This window comes from Boleophthalmus pectinirostris, unplaced genomic scaffold (assembly GCF_026225935.1).
Source record: "Boleophthalmus pectinirostris isolate CB_2022bp ecotype Guang Dong unplaced genomic scaffold, ASM2622593v1 HiC_scaffold_7, whole genome shotgun sequence".
Classification (NCBI taxonomy): domain Eukaryota; kingdom Metazoa; phylum Chordata; class Actinopteri; order Gobiiformes; family Gobiidae; genus Boleophthalmus; species Boleophthalmus pectinirostris.
The window spans coordinates 13,147,281-13,166,875 of NW_026571473.1; the positions used below are offsets into that span (position 1 = coordinate 13,147,281).

Genomic DNA, 19,595 nt, shown 5'->3' on the forward strand with positions numbered 1-19,595 from the left:
ACAAAACACAACTCCAGGTATGTTTTTGATGAGGTAACAACATTCTAACATGGGTAAAAGCTCAGAGGAGTCATTTTTGTGAAATACAGGACCTTTAAATCTGCCCAAAATTTACCTCAACACAGACCCCAACCGGTCAGCATCAGCACCAAAAGTGAGGGGCCTCAGCGACAGTTCTGGAATGTGTAAATGTCAGGTTATGAATAATTTATGCGTGGTCTGTCTGATTGATGTGGAGTATACGATTTCCAGCCGGCCAGGAGAGAGGTGGCGTGCCCATGCCCAAACCCCAAACGCACTGCTCACCGACTTCAAAAAGGTGTGGTTTTGGAAAGGGTCATAAACAAACATCAAGTCACACACACATACGTAACAGCAGCGGATTCAGAGGCAGAACTCACTCAGTAGTTGCACTTTTAACTTTCAACATGTTTTGGCTAGGAAGTCCACCTTTGCCACGGTGTATGCTGCATAGAGTTGTTAATTAAAAAATGTTCTTAGTAAGTGTACAGTGACTTCAAAATAATATTAATCAAGTAGCAGTACAAAGTAGTGGTCCAAAAAGTAAGAAAAAAAGCATGGGGAAACTATTAAGTAAGAGTAATTATAACGTCTGGACGAAACAGCTGATGACATAAATTTAAGTGGATGTAGTTGGACAAAAAATAAAATAAAGCACAAAATATGTTATAGATATATTAAATCATATCTGAAGGAATGGTGCAAGAAACACAAATGTTCAAATCATTTTAAATTGTCAACATAAAACTTTTGCCACTGTTACTAGAGTAAGAATAATACTCAAGTAGGAGAAAAAGTATGGTGTCTGAAAACTACACAGAGAAGTACAATGTTACTAAAATGCTACTCCAATTACTCAAATTCAAGTTATTGAGTAGGCCTGTCAAGATATATACTATATACCATCTTATTGTTCAATATATGAAAGCTGGAACAATATATTTTGGGGTTCAATATTTATCCTGCTACTTTTTATGTACTGCATTTTTCGGACTATAAGTTGTACTTTTTTTCATGGTTCGGGTGGTCGTGCAACTTATACTCCGGTGCGAATTATATATTAAAATTTTCAGACTGACAGCCACGAGAGGGCACTCTAGGCTTGTGTGTCAGTATCTAGTACTACTATTACTCCTGTACCACTGTCAATTTGCACTGTACTGAGCATGCCTCCTGTAGAAAAAGCTGCTGTCTTGCTGCAAATAGCGAAATATGCAGCGAAATATGCAGCCAAAAATGGTAATCGAGCGGCAGAAAAAAAGTTTGGAACAAGCAAGAAACTTGTGAGGGACTGGTGTAAAGCGGGGATGGCGAACACAGCTTCACGGCAACCAGGAGGGTGTGCCATGTAACTTTCCTGGAAGTCACTGGATGAACTGACAAAGCCTGAACTTCAGTGACAACCAAAACCATCCTGTCGGGATTCAGAAAGGCCGGAATAATTCTAACTGGAACTGATGCTGAGTCTGACGACAGCTATGCAGAAGAGGAAGCAGTGCTCTGTTTATGTCATGGATCTATAGTTTATCTCTGGAGGTCGTGCAGAAGTGACACAGAGGATGAAGAATTCAATGGATTTCGTGACTTGGAGTGAGATTGTGAGTTTGGTAAATTTGGTTTGGTTATGTTGTTTATGCTATAATTATCTGAATAACTGTTAATATGTTACGTTAACATATTAATGCCTATTCAGCCTGTTCTCTATTCTGTTGTTATTGTTATAACTTGCTTGATTTTATAAAATACATTTCCCCAAAAAGTGCAACTTATAGTCCAGTGCAACTCATATATGTTTTTTTTCTTCTTCATTGTGCATTTTTTGACTGGTGCAACTTATACTCCGGAGCAATTTATAGTCCGGAAAATACGGTAATATTTGTATTTGTATTGTATTTGTTGTAGCTCATGCCTTTTAATGATACTGGCATAAAGTAGTTTCAATATTATCTTTTATTATGACATTCTTCTGTAGCAAAATATCATGCTTCAAAATGGTTTTAGTTATTGTGACAGGCCTATTATGGAGTAGTAACTGCATACTACCTTCCTCTGCATATCTGTACAGGATTACCCATGGCTGGATAAGGGTCTGGATTTCCTCTGCTCCAAAACAGGAACACAGGCTGCAGTGTGCGGATGGTGGGTCTGGGGTGGGATGGTGGGGTCCGGGGCGGGACTGGGGTCTGGGGCGGGGGGACGTCTTGGCTTTCCACACCTGTGTTTGCAGCAGTAATTAGGAGCGCATACTATTTTAGGGCGGTGATCATCCATGCACCGACCAGCACACAGAGAGAGCACAGACCGAGCTCGTATACAGACATGCGGGGGCTGGTGTGAGCAGGGACTGTGAATGCCAGTGGAAGGATCCTAATGGTCTGTAAATACAAACAGTCATATTTCCAGTTCCACACCATTAAAGTGCTCATCATGGTGTGACTCTTCGAAAATGACACACAACAGTCCCAGAGGAGAAACACGTCAAGATACATCATCGCATTTGGCGTATATGTAGAGTTTATTGAAATGGTTTGGTACATTAAATTATATCAACCACTCTAAAAACTGCATTAACGACCAAGCAAGAAAAAGCTCATGCAATATAACCAAATTAGTCACAAACTATATGCTGAAATCCAGATTTTATATAGCTTTTATTTATATATTGTCATATCGATATCCATACTGTCCCAGTATCTGCCGGTACCCAATAGCAACCAATTCTAGATAAAAAAATGCATTAGTTTTGACATTAACATATATTCATCCTTCAAGCAACTACAGAAAAGCTTTATATAAATAAACACTATTTTTTTTTAAATTGGGTTGGATATCGGCTTCCAAATATCATTCAGCCAGTATCCTGTTTGGACATATAAATTGATTTAATAAGACAATTTACTGGTCGTAGTCAGCCAAGAAAGTCTCATAACGTTTGAACTTTTTTATGGAAAGTTGTTCTGAAAGAAATTAATGCTATTTTTAGTTTATGCCCTGCTATTGGTTGATATTGGGTATTGGCATATAATTAAAGCCATAGTATCAGAATCAGTATCGGTATCTGAAGTGAAAAAGCTGGATCAGTGCATCGCTAAAAATTATGAAAAAATCTTGCTCAAATCAGCAAGTAAATTAAGCTGGTGTAAGGCACAATTTTGTGTCCCTGTAAGGAAATTTGTCTTCAATAACGCTGGGTCAAAACGGTCAGGAGGAGCAGTTGACAACGCGGTGCAGCAAACCTGTGACCTTAGCAGCCACTACATAGATTTACAGGTTCAAACTAGATATCACCCAGTCATTTTCTGGATTGGGGCCTATAGCTGATACAAGTACTCTTGATCTTGATTCTAAAGGTTGGCAGTCTAATTCCTGCTCTTGGATTCTGGGTCTTGAAGCTTGGGGAAGACACTTCATCCACTTGAAATATAAATAGAGTAAATTTGTTGTGGTGAGAGAGCTTTATGCGCAGATTGGCAGTCGCACATTCATACATCTGTCCCAGGGTAAGTGTGGAAAAGCAAGCACTCAATGCCCCATACCAAACAGTGCTACCCACCTTGACAAAATCAGTTCAGCATCTCAGAAAATAAACCATCCCTGACAGGCAGTTTCAGTCACCAGTCTACCAGCTCTACATTATGAGGCTGAGTTGGTTTGTTGGGCATCGAACCAAGCTATTACAGGTTTTAAAGTAAGTTAAAAATCACTAAGAGAATAAAGTGTGTGACGCCTCTCTCTCTCTGGTAAACACGCGCTCCATAATTAAGTCTCATTAGAGTCTGTCGTGTTTCTGTTGAACATGGCCACTGTCTCTCCCTCTGGCCCACAGACATAAACAAACACTTGAGCTCGCTGCCCCCCGGAGTCATGGAGCCGTGAGCAGCACAATGGAAAACCAGGGATTCCCCTCAACCGCATGTCCCCACCTCTCTCTCTCTCCACCTCTCTCTGTGGCTCTGTCTCAATGTCTCTCTGTCTGTCTCTTTCTCTCATCTCTCTTTCTTTCTCTGTCTCTCTCTCTCTTCTGTTTCTCTTCACGTCATGTTCTCTTTCCATCGCTTTCTCTATCTACCTATGCTCTGTCCCCTTATTTCACTCTCTGCTCTCTTTCACTCACTTCACCTCTCTCTACCGCTCTCTCTAACCCCTTTCTCTCTGTTGGGTGCTCTTGTTTATCTCCATCCACCCCCCACCGCTATTTTCTCTCTCTCTCTCTCTCTGTGTTTTTCTGTCTCTCTCTCTCTGCCTCTCTCTCTACTCTCTCTCTCGCTCACTTCACCTCTCTCTACTGCTCTTTCTCACCCCTTTCTCTATGTTGGGTGCTCTCTTTTATCTTCATTCACCCCCTACCACCACTGCCTCTGTCTCTTTCTGTCTCTCTCTCTCTCTGTCTGTCTCTATCTGTCTCTATCCCTCTGTCTCTTTTTCTCTCTGCCTTTCCCTCTTTCTGTGTCTCTCTGCCTCTCTCTCTTTCTGTGTCTCTCTCTCTCTGCCTCTCTCTCTACTCTCTCTCACTCACTTCACCTTTCTCTTCCGTTCTCTCTCACCCCTGTCTCTCTGCTGGGTGCTCTCTTTTATCTCCATCCACCCCCACCACCATTTTCTCTCTCTCCATCTCTCTCTGTCTTTCTGTCTCTCTCTCTCTGTCTATGTCTCTGTCTGTCTGTCTCTCTCTGTTTCTCTCTGCCTTTCTCTCTTTCTGTGTCTCTCTATGTCTGCCTCTTTCTCTACTCTCTCTCCGTTACTCACTTCACCTCTCTCTACCACTCCCTTTCACCCCTGTCGCTCCGTTGGGTGCTCCCTTTTATCTCCATCCACCTCCACCTCCATTCTCTCTCTCCCTCTCTCTCTCTGTCTTTCTGTCTATATCTCTGTCTGTCTTTCTATCTCTCTGCCTTTTCTCTTTCTGTCTATCTCTCTTTCTCTCTCTTTGTGTGTGTCTCTCTCTCTGCCACCCTCTCTCTCTACTCTCTCTCACTCACCTCACCTCTCTCTACTGCTCTCTCTCACCCCTTTCTCTCTGTTGGGTGCTCTCTTTTATCTCCATCCACTACACAACCAGTTTCTTTGTCTCTCTCTCTGCCTCTCTCTCTGCCTTTCTCTCTGCCTCTCTCTCTCTGTCTCTCTCTCTCTGTCTCTCTTTCACTGTCTCTCTCTCTCTGTCTCTCTCTCTCTGTCTCTCTCTCTCTGTCTCTCTCTCTGTCTCTCTCTCTGTCTCTCTCTCTGTCTCTCTCTCTGTCTCTCTCTCTCTCTTCTCTGTCCACATCACCACCCACCACAGCCTCTTAAGCCTCTTGGTTCTTGCTGTTCTTGTGTTTCTCTTCCCCAGCTCCAAAATGAAAACAGAAGAGGAGTGAGTCGTAGGAGAGCCTGCTTACTGTGGTAATGATATAATGAGAGGGGAGCTCTGTTTAGTGGGTGGCTATTTTTATGGGAGCTGTCGGGACAAATGTGCAATAATTGACAATGATGTTGGTTAGAACATTGACAGACAGCTGATGCAGGGTTTTAGGTTGTAGAGGGACCACAATTGCTTCGATGACTGTGACTGCTGAAATGTTGGGTTTGAATTTATGCAGAATTAGCAAAGGAGCTCTAGTGACATTTAAAAACTATCACTTTTTTTTTTTTTTTTTTCTAGTGGAGGATTTGCAACTTGCTTGTTTCCATTTTATGGCATTAAACCTCTTAGAGACAAGTGGGTAACGCAACCAAGCCAAGTTATTTTCTAGCAATAAAAACACCTGTAACTGAATAAATGCAAATAGACAGATAGACATATTTAATAGAATTTCTGACATGCTGCCTAATATACGGCAGAAAAATCTTGAAACTATTTTTAAAAGTTGGTAAAATTTTTGGTAAATATTTTAAAACATCAAAAACTAAAATTGACATATTATCCATATTTCTAAGTGTTCTAATAACATCTACTACTAAGGTATGAAAGATTTATTTAACATTATGACACATATAATTACTAGGTCATTATATTGCAGGTTAATGTGTTTGGCTAGGGCAGGGTCAAAGAGAGGTGAGGGCGGAGTCAAGCTGAGGTCAAATAAGGTGCAAAGCCACTGACTCTCGGGTAAGTTTAGAATGAAAACAAGGCAGCGCTATCAGTGAGGGTCAGACATGGACCTCCCCCTCGGGTTATACACACAGACACACACACACTCACAGACTCATATGTACTGGGGCGCTTAATTAAAAATCCCTGGCACTCCCTCTGAAAGTCCCACCTCTAGAAAGCAAATACACAGGTCTCCATTGGGCCTGTTTTATTAAGGATAAAATTCAATAAGTTCCAGTGAAAGGGCCATTGTGGTGAGGAGAGCTGCTGTGAACACGTGTCTATTCACTCCTCATCCATCAGACCGCCACCTCGCGCACCAATTTCCTCAACAAGTATACCCCGACCTTTGACCCTGAAGACAGAGCACAATAGGTCTGTCATGATAAGTAATACATCAACTTGTCGTTCAAACTAATTATTCCTGTAAAATATCAACTTAAGTCTTAAATTGTGCTATGTTATTATTGTAGATCATATTTCTTTTAAAATACAGCTTTATTTTGCAGTTTTTAGGGTTTACTGTCCCTCTAAACTGACCTCCAATATTATAGTAGGCCTGTAACGACAAATTTTGAAGCAGTACCATTAAAAGGCACGAACTGCAGCAAATAAATAGCTGAATTAGCCATAGAAGTGACTTATTCAAGCATTTACAGTTGAAATGTTATTGTATTACAACAAAATTAACAAAAATCTATCTACTTTCACAAGAAAAAAAGTACCCATGATAAATACTGAGCATCAAAATATATTGTTCCAGCTTTCATATATTGTACAATAAGTCAATATAATAATTATTGTGACCTATATTATATTATATTATATAGTGACCTATATTATATTGCAATATTTATTTATACTATACACTGTATCACATGTTTTAATTGGACACACATTTTATAGAGGCAGGCCTAGCACCTTGTGGATTGTTTCATGTGACACTGGTGGAAGTTAAGTGTGAACAACAATGACCTTATTTATCCTCAGCACAGATTAAACACATGTGCAAACACTTGACTGTACAATGAGCAGATTTAGAGTCCAAGCACCTGCGCATCTACTGTAAGTCCAAGAATAGACACAATAACATAAGGAAGTCATTTGGTATTGTGTAATAGAAGAGGACATGCTCTCTCAGCTGCGACTCCACAAATGTTTCTATTTGATTTAAGCCTTGATCGGACTCTATTGAAGTGGGCTGGGTAGGGATGATGTCCATGACACGCTCAATAGAAACTGATTCTTAACAGGATTAGCTGGATATATCTTTAAAAGAAGGAGGCTCAAGTACTCCACCTCGACTTCCAGGCAGTTAATAAGAAAGCAATCTCTCATCTTTTTGTTGACAACCATCACCGGTTGTCTTCTGCTCTGATTAATAGTCAATTTGACATCTGAATAGTGCATGATAAGACATAACATATATGTGACTATTACGTAACAACTTAACTTAGTCACGCAAACATTTCTTATTAAAGGGCCTATATTACACTATTTTCTGTTATAATGTTTTCTCATCAAAAGCATACTTGGAGTTGTGTATTGTTTCATTCACACATTTTCAAAACAGAAACCCTGCATATTTAGATTGAGTTCTTTTCTCAAACTGAAAATGCTCTGTTCCACCTTGTGATGTCATGTCATGAATTTGGATGATTCTGATTCAGTTCTCTGGAATTGCCATTTGCTTCTGAACTAAAGGTAAAAGTTAGCCGTTAACTTGAAAACAAAAACATCCTGACATCACAAAATGGAACAGAGCATTTTAAGCTTTGGAGATAAAAACACCCTAATGATGCAGAATTATTCAAACATTTGTGAATGAAACAAAACACAACTCTAGATGTGTTTTTGATGAGGTGACAACATTATAACATGTCTTAAAGCTCACAAGAGTCGATTATGTAAAGGACCTTTAAGTAAAACAAAAGTGCTTGCAAGATTCCTAGAACAATTTTAAAATGACTGATGTCCACTATGGCAGCAAACACAGAATTCCAGTTTGTGCATCCCAAGTTTATTTTATCCTTTATTTATTTAGCAATAATTCCTTTTCCGGAGCTAGAGGTCAATAAGCAATTCAATAAGATAAGATAAGATATCACTTTACTAATCCCGAAGGAAATTCTTGTCAAATTTGTCTTATTGTTGAATCTGAAAGAGCACACGCCTACGTCACTCTAAATGGAAGAACTTCTCTAGGAATGACTAACCATGACTAATTACAACAGTCACATCCAAAATGTAAAAAGTGAGAGTGACTAAAACCAGCGTGCGTACGATACTGAAAGCGTTGTGAAAGTGACTGAGCACTTGTGATACTTGGCAGAGGTCGGACACTCCACAGTCTGGCCCAGAATCTTCCCACGAGCCACAGCGTCGTCTGACACTGAACCAGACCAGAGGAGGTCACACATTCCAGTCCACCGCAGTCGGCCAAACTCCTCTGGCAATCAAATCAAGATGACGCCTCCCCCAGGACCCTCACCCACACCCCAGGCCCCCATCCACCCACACTCCTCCTCCTCCTCCTAGTCTATCCACTCCATCCCTCCACTCCATCAGTCTGTTGTCCTGACTGCTCGACCGGCACAGGCTCCTCTCACTCCCTCACACTTAGTTCTACTCCCTAAACTGTCACAGAGACATAACCACGGCATTAGCGAGGACATGCTTAAGTTTTATCACACAAATAATTTTTTACTTATTTTTTGACCATTTAAATGTGTTCAGTTTGTTCTGAGGCAGGATTCATACAATATTGAAAATTTAAGGTTCTATAATACACAAACCTTATAAAGTTCAATCCTCAAAAACATATCTCAAGTTGTGTTTTGTTTCGTTCACGTTTGAGTAACCCTTTATTATTAGTCTGTGTACATCTCCAAAGCCCAAAAATTCTAAGTTTCACCTTGTGATATCATAAACCTGTAGTTTTCAAGTTAACCTTTTACTTTTTGTTCAGTAGAGACAAGTTCCAGTGCTAAAATTATCCAAATGATTCTAGTGATAATGTATGGAGTTTAAAAACACTGTGGAGTACTTTATGTATTGCCACTTGACATCACAAGGTGGAACAGAGTGTATTCCTTTCGAGAGAAAAACTACACAATTCCAGGTGTATTTGTGATGAGGAAACAACGTTACAAAATAGATCAGGGAATGGCGTAATATGGGCCCTTAAAAAAATAAGATGTTTCACAATAACAGACTGGCATTTCAAATTTATTTCAAAACTTGAACTTGTTTAATTGTGACTAATTCATCTATTTACTGTAATTCAACAAAAAAACATATCATATAACTTTAAATGATAATAATATAATAATATGATAATTTGACATTTCATAATAATTGTACTATGACCTAAAGATTAGTACTTTCCTGGCAAGACATTCTTACAGCCCATTTTCCAGACCCATATCGATAAAAGAGACCTTATCCCATTGTTTCTGGAATCATGATTGTCATTTGAATTTTACAATATTATTAAAGTAATCAAGATAAATTATAGCATGGTTCGTTTTTATGCAGTAACCGAGGGTGCTTTTTATATAATGATGCGATTTTAGTTTGCCAATTGGTAGAAAAAACTCTTTTCTTAACTCCTGATTTCTTATGTCTATTGATACCGCTCTGTGTCTTGCAAGCTGTGTTTGAAAGATGAGGATTCTTGTTAGACACAGAGAGAGCAGAGGAGGAGTGAAGGAGTGACAGAGGAGAAGAGGAGTGAAGAAATGACAGAGTGGAGGAGGACTGAAGGAGTAACATAGTGGAGAAGGAGAGAAGGAGGGAGGGACAGGGCAAAGGCTATGCAAAGGAGGGACAGAGCGGAGGACGAGTGAAGGAGGAATAGAGGAGAGGAGAAGCAAAGGAGTAAAATATTGGAGGAGGAGTGAAGGAGGACATAGCGGAGGAGAAGCAAAGGAGGAACAGAGGGGAGGACGAGTGAAGAAGGAATAGAGGAGAAAGAGAAGCAAAGGAGTAATACAGCGGAGGAGAAGTGAAGGAGCGACAGAGCAGAGGAGGAGTGGAGAAGTAACAGAGCAGAGGAAAAGTGGAGTAGTATTAGAGCAGAGGAGGAGTGGAGGAGCGACAGAGCGCAGTAAAAGTGAAGGAGGAACAGAGGAGAGGAGTGAAGGAGCAAAGAGGAGAGGAGGAGTGAAGGAGTGACAGAGCGGAGGAGGAGCAAAATAAAGACAGAGTGGAAGAGGAGTGAAGGAGTGACAGAGCAGAGACGTGAAGGAGCAAGAGTGGAGGAGGAGTAAAGGAGAAACAGAACAGAGGAGGAGCAAAAGCGAAAGCGTAACAGAGGAGAGGAGGAGAGGACACGTGTGCTTTCATCTGAGCACAGCAGGAGGGCTCTCTCTCAGTCACAGGACAACCAGCTGCAGCTACACAGCAGCCACCACAAGCTCCACACAACTAAGATTTAAAGTTTTATTTAGCTTACAGATCTCTGTTATAAAGTATTCAATGTCTCGGTCAAAAATGTTACAGATGTTAAATATTCATCTCAATAAATGTACACAGAATCTACTCATTTTGATCCTTTATAAACTGTAAATAAGAACTGTTATCATTTTGAATATCAGGTACACTGGGGAGTAATGCTGCAATTAAATTATTCAGGAAATTAATTAACAAAATCTATAAATTGCCTTTCTTAACATTGCAGTTTAGATTTATCTTTCAACTAATACAGAACAGAAACACATTTAAGTAAATTCTCAAAAACCTTTATGTAAAGAATTCCTAACATATATGTTGAAAATTATTGATTCCCTTCATAGCAACCACTGTATGTGAAATAATCAGTAATTAATTATACTTTCTTGATGTGTCATAAAAGAGGGAGGAACAGTCACAAGAAAATATCTCATTTTTCCCATTAGAATTGCAGAACGTTGCATCTTCAGAGCTCTCACATGCCTGTTTGGTTCGAGTCCACAATAAACATGCTCAGACTGTAGATGATTTAAGAGATGAACTCAGATGGGGAAACTGTGCCTCCCAGGAGAGTCATTCCATTTTTCGCCCAATCATTTATTTAGACTTATCATTCCATCTCAATTCCTTGGCATTTCTTCAGCAACTTTCAGGTCCAACTATATTTAGTTCACCTGTACTAAATACAATACCAAGCAATACTGTATAAAAGTCAAGGTTAAAGGTCACAAAATTGATTCTTGTGAGATTTAAATCATGTTATAATGCTGTTACCGCATCAAAAACATACTTGGAGTTGTGTTTTGTTTCATTCACACATTTGAGTAACCCTTTATTTTTAGTCTGTCTACATCTCTAAAGCTTTGTTCTACCTTGTACCATACTCAAAATCCATTTCTGTCCTATTTATGTGTGTGTGTTTTGTTTTGTTTTGTTCCCAATTTGGTGTCTAGTTCCTATACAAGTTTTAGTTATGATTAATATCCAGGTACCATTCTTTTAAACACCCAGTATACACAAATTAACCAACATAAATAGCAGATCGGCTCCGAGTATCACATAAACGTCTCTAAATGTTAGTGGTATTATATAACATGTTTATAGAAGCTGAGGAGAGGTTCAGGGTTTTTATTGCTGTGTGCCACTGGAGGCAAACCCTGCTTTATTGAGCTGCTGTTGGGGCCAGGGGTCAAATTTCTCCTGCAATTAACACCCTTTAACAAATCTGCATGGAGGCCCTCTCTCCAGCTGTTGGCGCTTACTCATCCGACTTGTGTGGCATGCTGGTCACCGTGACAACACAGGGCCTTTAAAGTACATATGATAGGTTTTCATGTTTAAAAAAATACTTAAATTGAATAACTCTCAAATAATACACACTAAATATAATATACACTAAAACATTAATTACATAAATGGTTTGTTGGGATAGGTAAATATTTATCATAGTTTAGTTTAGTCAGTCAAGTGGCAGTTTGCAGTTTTTAAGTTAAGAAAAAAATACATAAAGTATGAGCTCTAAAACACAAAACCGCTATATATGTTATCAATAACAAATATTCCACCAAAATAATAATATATGGTTGCTAGGTAACAGTTATGCAATTACGTCATATGTCACATCTGCTGCCCATGCTTACCAGGAAGTAAAATTATAAACTTGACCAAAAATGTAAACACTAGAAAAAAGTAGGAAACATTTTTACTAAAATCTTGAATATCACTAAGTTCACTAAGTACTATGTTTTAGTGAAGTCTAACCCATCATATACTTGAAATAATTTCCACTTGACTGGGCTCCCATCAAGTCCCACATCTCGAGATAATTACGCCACTTTTGGGTGTGCTGTAGCAGCAGGGGTCAGGGCTGGGAGAGCTGGAGTCACAGTCAGTGATGAAACCTAATGCCTGGCCTATTAGCTCCAATTTTAGCTCTTTACTGCCCCAGCTGTGGATATTAAAACCTCACAGAGCGGTGTGAGGTATTTATCAGCTTCCCGTAAAGACACACTCACAATGGACAAAGTGTGGGTGTCATCTGTGACGCTTCAAGTTCATCCAGGGGAAGTGACAAGAAAACAGCACCCTCTAGGACTCACTGGGAGAATTTTGGGGGACCAGGTCTGCAAATTAGTTCTGAACTATATGGCCTATAAACATGGTATTTGTGATACACACATTTTGTTCTGTCCCAATCAAATAAATACATAAAATTACAGCAGTTGCCAACAGAAAGACCTTGAGAAGTAGTTAAACTTAAATTATTCATACTCAGAAAAACAAAGAAACAAGGTCAAAAGTGAAGTCAAAAGAACAGATAGAAGTTGCCAAGACCAAAATTTAAAATTTAAAACTCTGATTTTGAATTTGTGGTGAACTGAAGAATAATGAAGAAATAAGTAATGTTGCCCAATATGAAAAGTGAGATTTATGCAAAAAAGATTGGTCCAAAAATTCCATGTGGAAATGTTCAAAAACATGTGCACAATGAGTAAACATTTCGAAGGTTTCAGTATTTCGGAAACAAATCCATTTTGCTGATGGTATTTACTCTGTTTTTAACAGCTATGTGTAAGCCAATTTAGGAATTTCTAGTGAAAAAATAAACATTTTCAAAAAAATATTGCACCTCTCCCAACCCATTCCCTATTATATTATTAGGTCACTATTACCAATATAGATAGGAGGAAATTTTAAAGGTGCATTGTGTAACCTTTTGGTCAGGGGTCTGTCACCTGCTTGTTTCTATGGATATGTTATTGCTCTACCTGAAATGTTCCACAGTATGACATTTAACAGCTCCCTTAAATGTATTCAATTACAGGTGGTTTAATAGCTCAAAAATACCTAGAAACTCTTTCTGGCTGTGAGTGGGGTTCCCTCTCCACAGACAGACTCTCCACCAGAAAAGTTACACAATGCTTCTTTAAAGAGATTTTCTCATAAAATTTGAATCTGACAACCGTGAAAAGGTCTGCCATAAACAACCATGCACATTTTACTTCACGTTGGCACTATTTTGGACAGGTCTCAGTTCAGAAAGTTCAAATGCTTACGTCAAGCCTGTAGCCTACTGTACCCTGTTCCGCTCCTGCCCCAGCTGTCACCTCCTGGGCCAAAAGCATGTGATAAATGGCCCCCAACTCTCATCCATCATCTTTGATTGGCCCTGATCTGCGCTGTGATTGGCTAATTAGCCTCATCTGTAACCATTATTGCACTGAGAGCCAGCTGCAAAGTTTAAAAAAGTGAATAAGAAAAATAAAGAGGTGAAAAATGACACCGCCGAGCTGTCCTGTCACCTCTAGGCCTCTACACAATACCAGGAATTAGACAGTTAACACCAGAGAAGGGCAGCCACACACTCTGCACCTGAAGAGGGCAAAATACTTCTATGACATGAATCTCAAAGGCAATTATATTCTAAAAATAAATATGTGGCAGAGACAAGAGCAGTTGGGGTTGTGTGTGTGTCGGTGGGTCAATCCACATTTCATCTGGCAACGGTTTCCGCGCTGTTTCGTGCTGGCTTCAGTCGCTAAATACTTATTAGATGTCAGAGGGAAATATATGGTAACTGGGTGGTAACTTCTCACCAAAAAAGGAGCGGGTGAGTGGAGACAGTCTGGTGCAGCGAAGGCCTGGTGGTGACGCGGCTTTTCAACAGAACAAAATACCAAAAGGTTAAGCGGTGGGAGGGGCCCGATATGAGGCAGACAAAAGACTGAGAGAAAGAGTAAGGGGAAGAATATAAAGCCACCAGGTTAAAATCTGCTACTGCTACTGTAGCCAAACTTTCACTGCACAGGAAATAAGTAGTGCAGTCAGATGGGAGGAGGACTAAAGGGGTGTGAGGGACAGGGAAGGGGTGGTATAGTAGAGTTCAGGATATGCAGGTCCCAAAGGATGAAGCATACATACATAAATACAAAAAATACAGCCACAATATGCAAATGTGATATTTAGGGAAATGCATGGAGAAAATATGTTTCAGACTACTAGTATATGCAACATTTTGCCTTTTACTGTCGCAGCACAATAATATATGTCGTTCTTACAAAGCTCCTATGTGGAAGAATAAAGGACTTTTATTTTTGTAATCAGTGTGCCTCAGACATTTTATTCCAGCCCTGTATCACATTTAGTCTTTATCTATAATATTTTGCTTTTATGTATAATATTTTGCTTTAAATTGTTAATCATTATGGCAACTATGGTCATATTTTTTTCCTTATTCTGAAAACCCATGGATATATCAAAATGACAATTTGCTATTTTAAAAAATCTACAAAATATATCATTATTCATTTGATGGAAGCACTGACTTAAGCTACCTCCCTTGACCTGTTGCCTAGGTCATCACACACATATTTTTATAGTTGCTGTTCATCAGTAAAAGTATCAAATTAAAATAGTTTAGCCAAGTTTCAGAAAAGAATGATTTGGTTTGGAGCAGTTTCGACTTAAAGATAGACAATGATAATTAACATAGACATAACCAGATGACAGCTCCGACATAACATTCTTACATTGTCACAACATCAACTCCGAGCACAAAAATGCAGTTCTATTTGATTTAAAACATTATTATTATATGTATTAAATATCATTTTGAATCAATTAAATGTAAATAAGATTACACAAAATCACCACCCGATTTCATGCTAAAAGTCAGTTCCAACTTTCTCTTGGTCGTATAATAATGAACATCTCCATTGAGAACTATGCAGCCGCTGGTCTGTCTGCAGCCTGGGACAGACACCCGATACCTGGCTAAGACGCTGCCCAGCCAGCCGCATGCCTTCAGACAGCATTATAGCAGACACACAGCACACCCCTCCTGCCACCCACAATCCATCCACAACCAATTACAAGCAATTTCCCTGTCCCTGCTTCCCTGGGTGGGGTGGAGAGGCAGAGGGAGGAAAAGCAGTTGTCAGACTCAAGCTGACACACATGGTTCTGTTTACAAATTAAAAGTTGTTTGGTGTCTCCACAGTTACGCAGTGCTGATGCTGCCTGAATGAATCATACCAGAGGATTACAGACAGAGAGATGAGGAGTGGGATGGTTGGGGTAATTGTGTTAGACGGTCAGAGAGGAGGAACGGACATTGAGACTTGATTTATGAATGATGCACAGTGCCCACAAGCACGCGTCTGTTTGCCTTCTTCCTCCACCTACCCCCTCATCTCTCCACCCCAGTCCCCCTCTGCACCTCAGCTTCTGTTTGACTTCCCGAAACCTGCCTTTCCGAAACTGGAGCCCCTCACAGAGGAGGAGTCCGATGCACCAGAACAGGAACGCTGGCCCATTCCCACAGGAAACCTGGAGCGTCTCAACTGATGAGACACCAGACAGGACTGGACCCACACGCTTACAAGTACAGCTAGAAGTATAAGCATACTAAAGACACGGTACAAAACAACTGTAAATGATTAATCAATATATTATTATTAATACAACTGAATTATTTGTATTTCTAAAATGTCTCATATGGAAATATGGCCTTCAACTAGTATTTCAATAACAATACTCAGACGATAACCATTTGTCATACAAAAGAGCAGAAATATCATTTTACACTATAATTTGTGCATTCTTTTTTCAACTGGTTATGCAACATTATTTATTCATTGACAATACACTCAATATTAAAATGTAATTTTTATCTACTAAACAAAATGTTAAAGGTAGCTGTTAACTTGAAAACTGCAGCTTCATGACATCATAAGGCAGAGCAGAGCATTTTGAGCTTTGGCGATGTAGACAGACTAATAACAAAGGATTACTCAAACATGTTTGAAACAAAACACAACTCCAGGTAAGTTTTTGAGGAGGTAACAACATTATGGCTTAAAACTCACAAGATTCAATTTTGCGTAATATAGGACCTTTAAAAAGAGATCTTCATCTGGAGAAAGCAAACTACTCAGCCATTAGTATTAAGAGAAAGCAACTGCGATTACTACAAAAGCCTATTAAACCTTCAAAGTAAAATGCAAAAAGCAAATCTTAATGTTTAGTGATCAACGCTTTTACAAAAGACACATTTCAAACCACATGACAGCCACCACCCAGTCTAACCCAGTGACCCCCATCTTTGTCTCTGAAGTTCAACTGAGCTTCCCCGTGGTAACCTCTTCACCCCGACTCCCATCTCAAAGTGAACGCTCACCAACGCAGCCACCATGGACTCCTAATCACAACACATAACCCGGCAAGGGGGATGCTGTAGGACATGGCAACCCACAGAGCCTTTCATCCTCACAGCCACACACATGTTCCAACCTTAACCTATTGCACACTTTGACGCGTTTGCCTGGAATGTGCACTTCACAGGCAACACACACACACAGTCATGAGAGCATAAACTTCTTCTTTGAACGCCACAACCCCACTGCTTTGTTTCATCTCCCCTCTCTCCTCTCTCTGCTGGCTGCTGGCACCACAACTCCAACACAAACACTGTATTTCTGTCATCGTCTTCGGGACTTGCCGTTCCCTTAATATCTCTTTCTTTCTTGGGATTGGTGAGGAGGGGCGGTGTAGGGGGACTGGAGCGATTTGGGACATGGGTGAGTTGTGGGAAACCAAAGTGTAGACTGTAGCTTCGCAGCATGGAGCTTTACTCTTGCTCCCTTTTCTCTATCTCTGTTTCTCTTCTGGCACTCAATCATAGACCTCATGGCGTTTGCATATTGCGGCCTCGAATGATCTGGGAAAACACGCGCCGCTGATGCTATGTGCGCCTGAGCTTTAGTTTAACTCTTCAATAGGGATGTCATGATTTCAACTTTTAGTGGTATTATCATGAGAAGACAAATGAAGGAGAAAATACAACCCAAAGTTCTTGTAGAGGTGCAGCATCTTAAAAGTGAGAAAATGCAGCCAATGTCACTTTTTTTTCTTAGATAAAAATGTGCCAAAAAGTAATAATAAAAAAAAAAGTCTGAGTGCGCAATGCATTTTCTTAACTTTTATTATTATGAAAAGAAACATAACAATATGACGATTCTTCACACATATTGACACTGTGACCAAACAACAGTGAAATTCTTCATTCTTTTCACCTCAAACAACTAACATGCTATCAAAACAGCCAAAGAGCAGCTTTTACATTATATCTGTACTGAGACAAAACTACTACATGGAAGAAAATTGTTACAGCCCCTTAACACTGACAAAAACAGCTTGATGAAGAGCACATTAGTGTACATTAGTGAAGATTAAGATTGACTTATTGTTTATATAATTGTTTTGCCATTGCATTTGTACTGTATTTATTTATCAAATGCACATGCATATTAAAAGACAAAATAATGTGAAAGAAAAAAAAAATCACTTGTAAATATGTAGAATTGTCGCCAAAGGTAATTTCTATCCATAATCCCCTGCTTGGCTAAATTACTTCCTGTGATTATATTGTGACCAGAATATTCCCAACTATCAATTAAACTCAACATCCCTACTCCCTATATAGCCTATATACTTGGTGTACACCTCTCAGAATGGCTGGAGGACAGTTATGTGTTTGTGTGCCTTACCTCCACATAGTCCTTGGCGTGGCCCCAGTCCCTCTTGGAGTCCAGGTTCCCCAGATGGAAGCTCTCCAGCTGGCCGAGGTGGATCTTTGCCACGGACCGACTGATCTTACGTGTCACAAAATTTGAACCTAAAACACAAAAAGGCTTTGTCAGTAAAAAATAAAATGCTATTACAATATTATATGGATTTACTGAATGTCATAGATCACTTGTTGGGACAAGAAACACCAAAAAACAAATGAAAAGTTTTAAAATACAAAAATAACAGATTTGTTTTCAAACTTAAGGAACGCTGTCTTCAAATATGAAAGTGATCAAGATTTCTGAACTGCTAAATAATGTACAGTTGGTTCCCACTGGTAATAGTATAAGAAAAGACAAGATTTATTATAGGCGAGGACACTGAAAAATGAGAATGCAAGAAGCTAGTGCTGGTTAACAAAGCATAAATAGGCCTACTTAATAGATAAGATAGGGTATGTTTAAATAAAAAAAATAGATAGATAAAAAAAAAGTGGGGGGTGTAGGTTTGAGATGGAGAAAAGTAGCTTAATTTATTTGAATCAATCTCACCTTCCAAACCTCTCTGCTCTTCCAAGTACTAGTTTTCCAAAGCAAAAAACAAATTATAAAGCCATCTTGAATAAAATTACATAGACTTACATTACTAGAACTGTCATTTACCTCAAATCTCTCATTTTTAGTATCAAATTTGAGTTGAAATGTCAAAATATGATTTCAAATGCCAGTGTATAAGGACCACCCTGCTTCCACTGGTGTTGTATGCAGTCCAGAAGCACCGCATAAGCTGCTGTTAAACTCAGCCAAAACTCCTCGCTGTGATCCTAGTTTAAAGCTAACATAGGGGGTGATATTATCAGTAGGAAAACAAATGAGCCTAATGACTATATATGTGTTACTAGTGGGTTACAGACGTTTTTGGGTGTTTTGGCGAAACATTAAAAAGGCAGTGTCATGTTCGGAGTCCCTGCTATGAGCAAAAGGATGCCTGTATCTAGGGCAAAATATAAAGTTCCATATAATGCTTTTTGAAGGCATAACTAATGCACGGAAAATATGCACAGAAAACTTAAACAGTATTTTTAGTTCACAGAGAATGCTTTGAGCAGACCCTGTTGCTCATAGCTGGTAACTAGTGGTAATGCAGCCTCCTGAATTATTAAATAGCAGCACTGCAATTAGCAACACAAACTACAACTTCATGTATAATTTTGAAGAGCTTATAGAACATGGTTAAATGTCCTATATTACACAAAATTGACTCTTGTGAGCTTTAAAATTGTTATAATGTTGTTACCTACTCAAAAGCATAGCTGGAGTTCAGTTTTGTTTCATGCACACATGCTTGAGTAACCCTTTATTATTAGTCTGTACATTTTCATAGCTCAAAATGCTCTGTTCCACTTTGTGATGTAATGAAGTGGTAGTTTTCAAATTAACTGCTACCTTTTACCTTTTGTTCTGCAGAGATGAGCAATTCCAGG

At 39.3% G+C, this 19,595-nt stretch overlaps 1 protein-coding gene across 1 annotated transcript in view; it reads right to left on the reverse strand.

Annotated features, from left to right (window-relative positions):
* gmds (GDP-mannose 4,6-dehydratase) overlaps positions 1-19,595 on the reverse strand; it is a 142,218-nt gene that overhangs the window by 68,688 nt on the left and 53,935 nt on the right. The window contains exon 7 of the mRNA XM_055165114.1: positions 18,091-18,218. Within this exon, the coding sequence (XP_055021089.1) occupies positions 18,091-18,218 (128 nt within the window). The remainder of the gene's footprint in view (positions 1-18,090; positions 18,219-19,595) is intronic.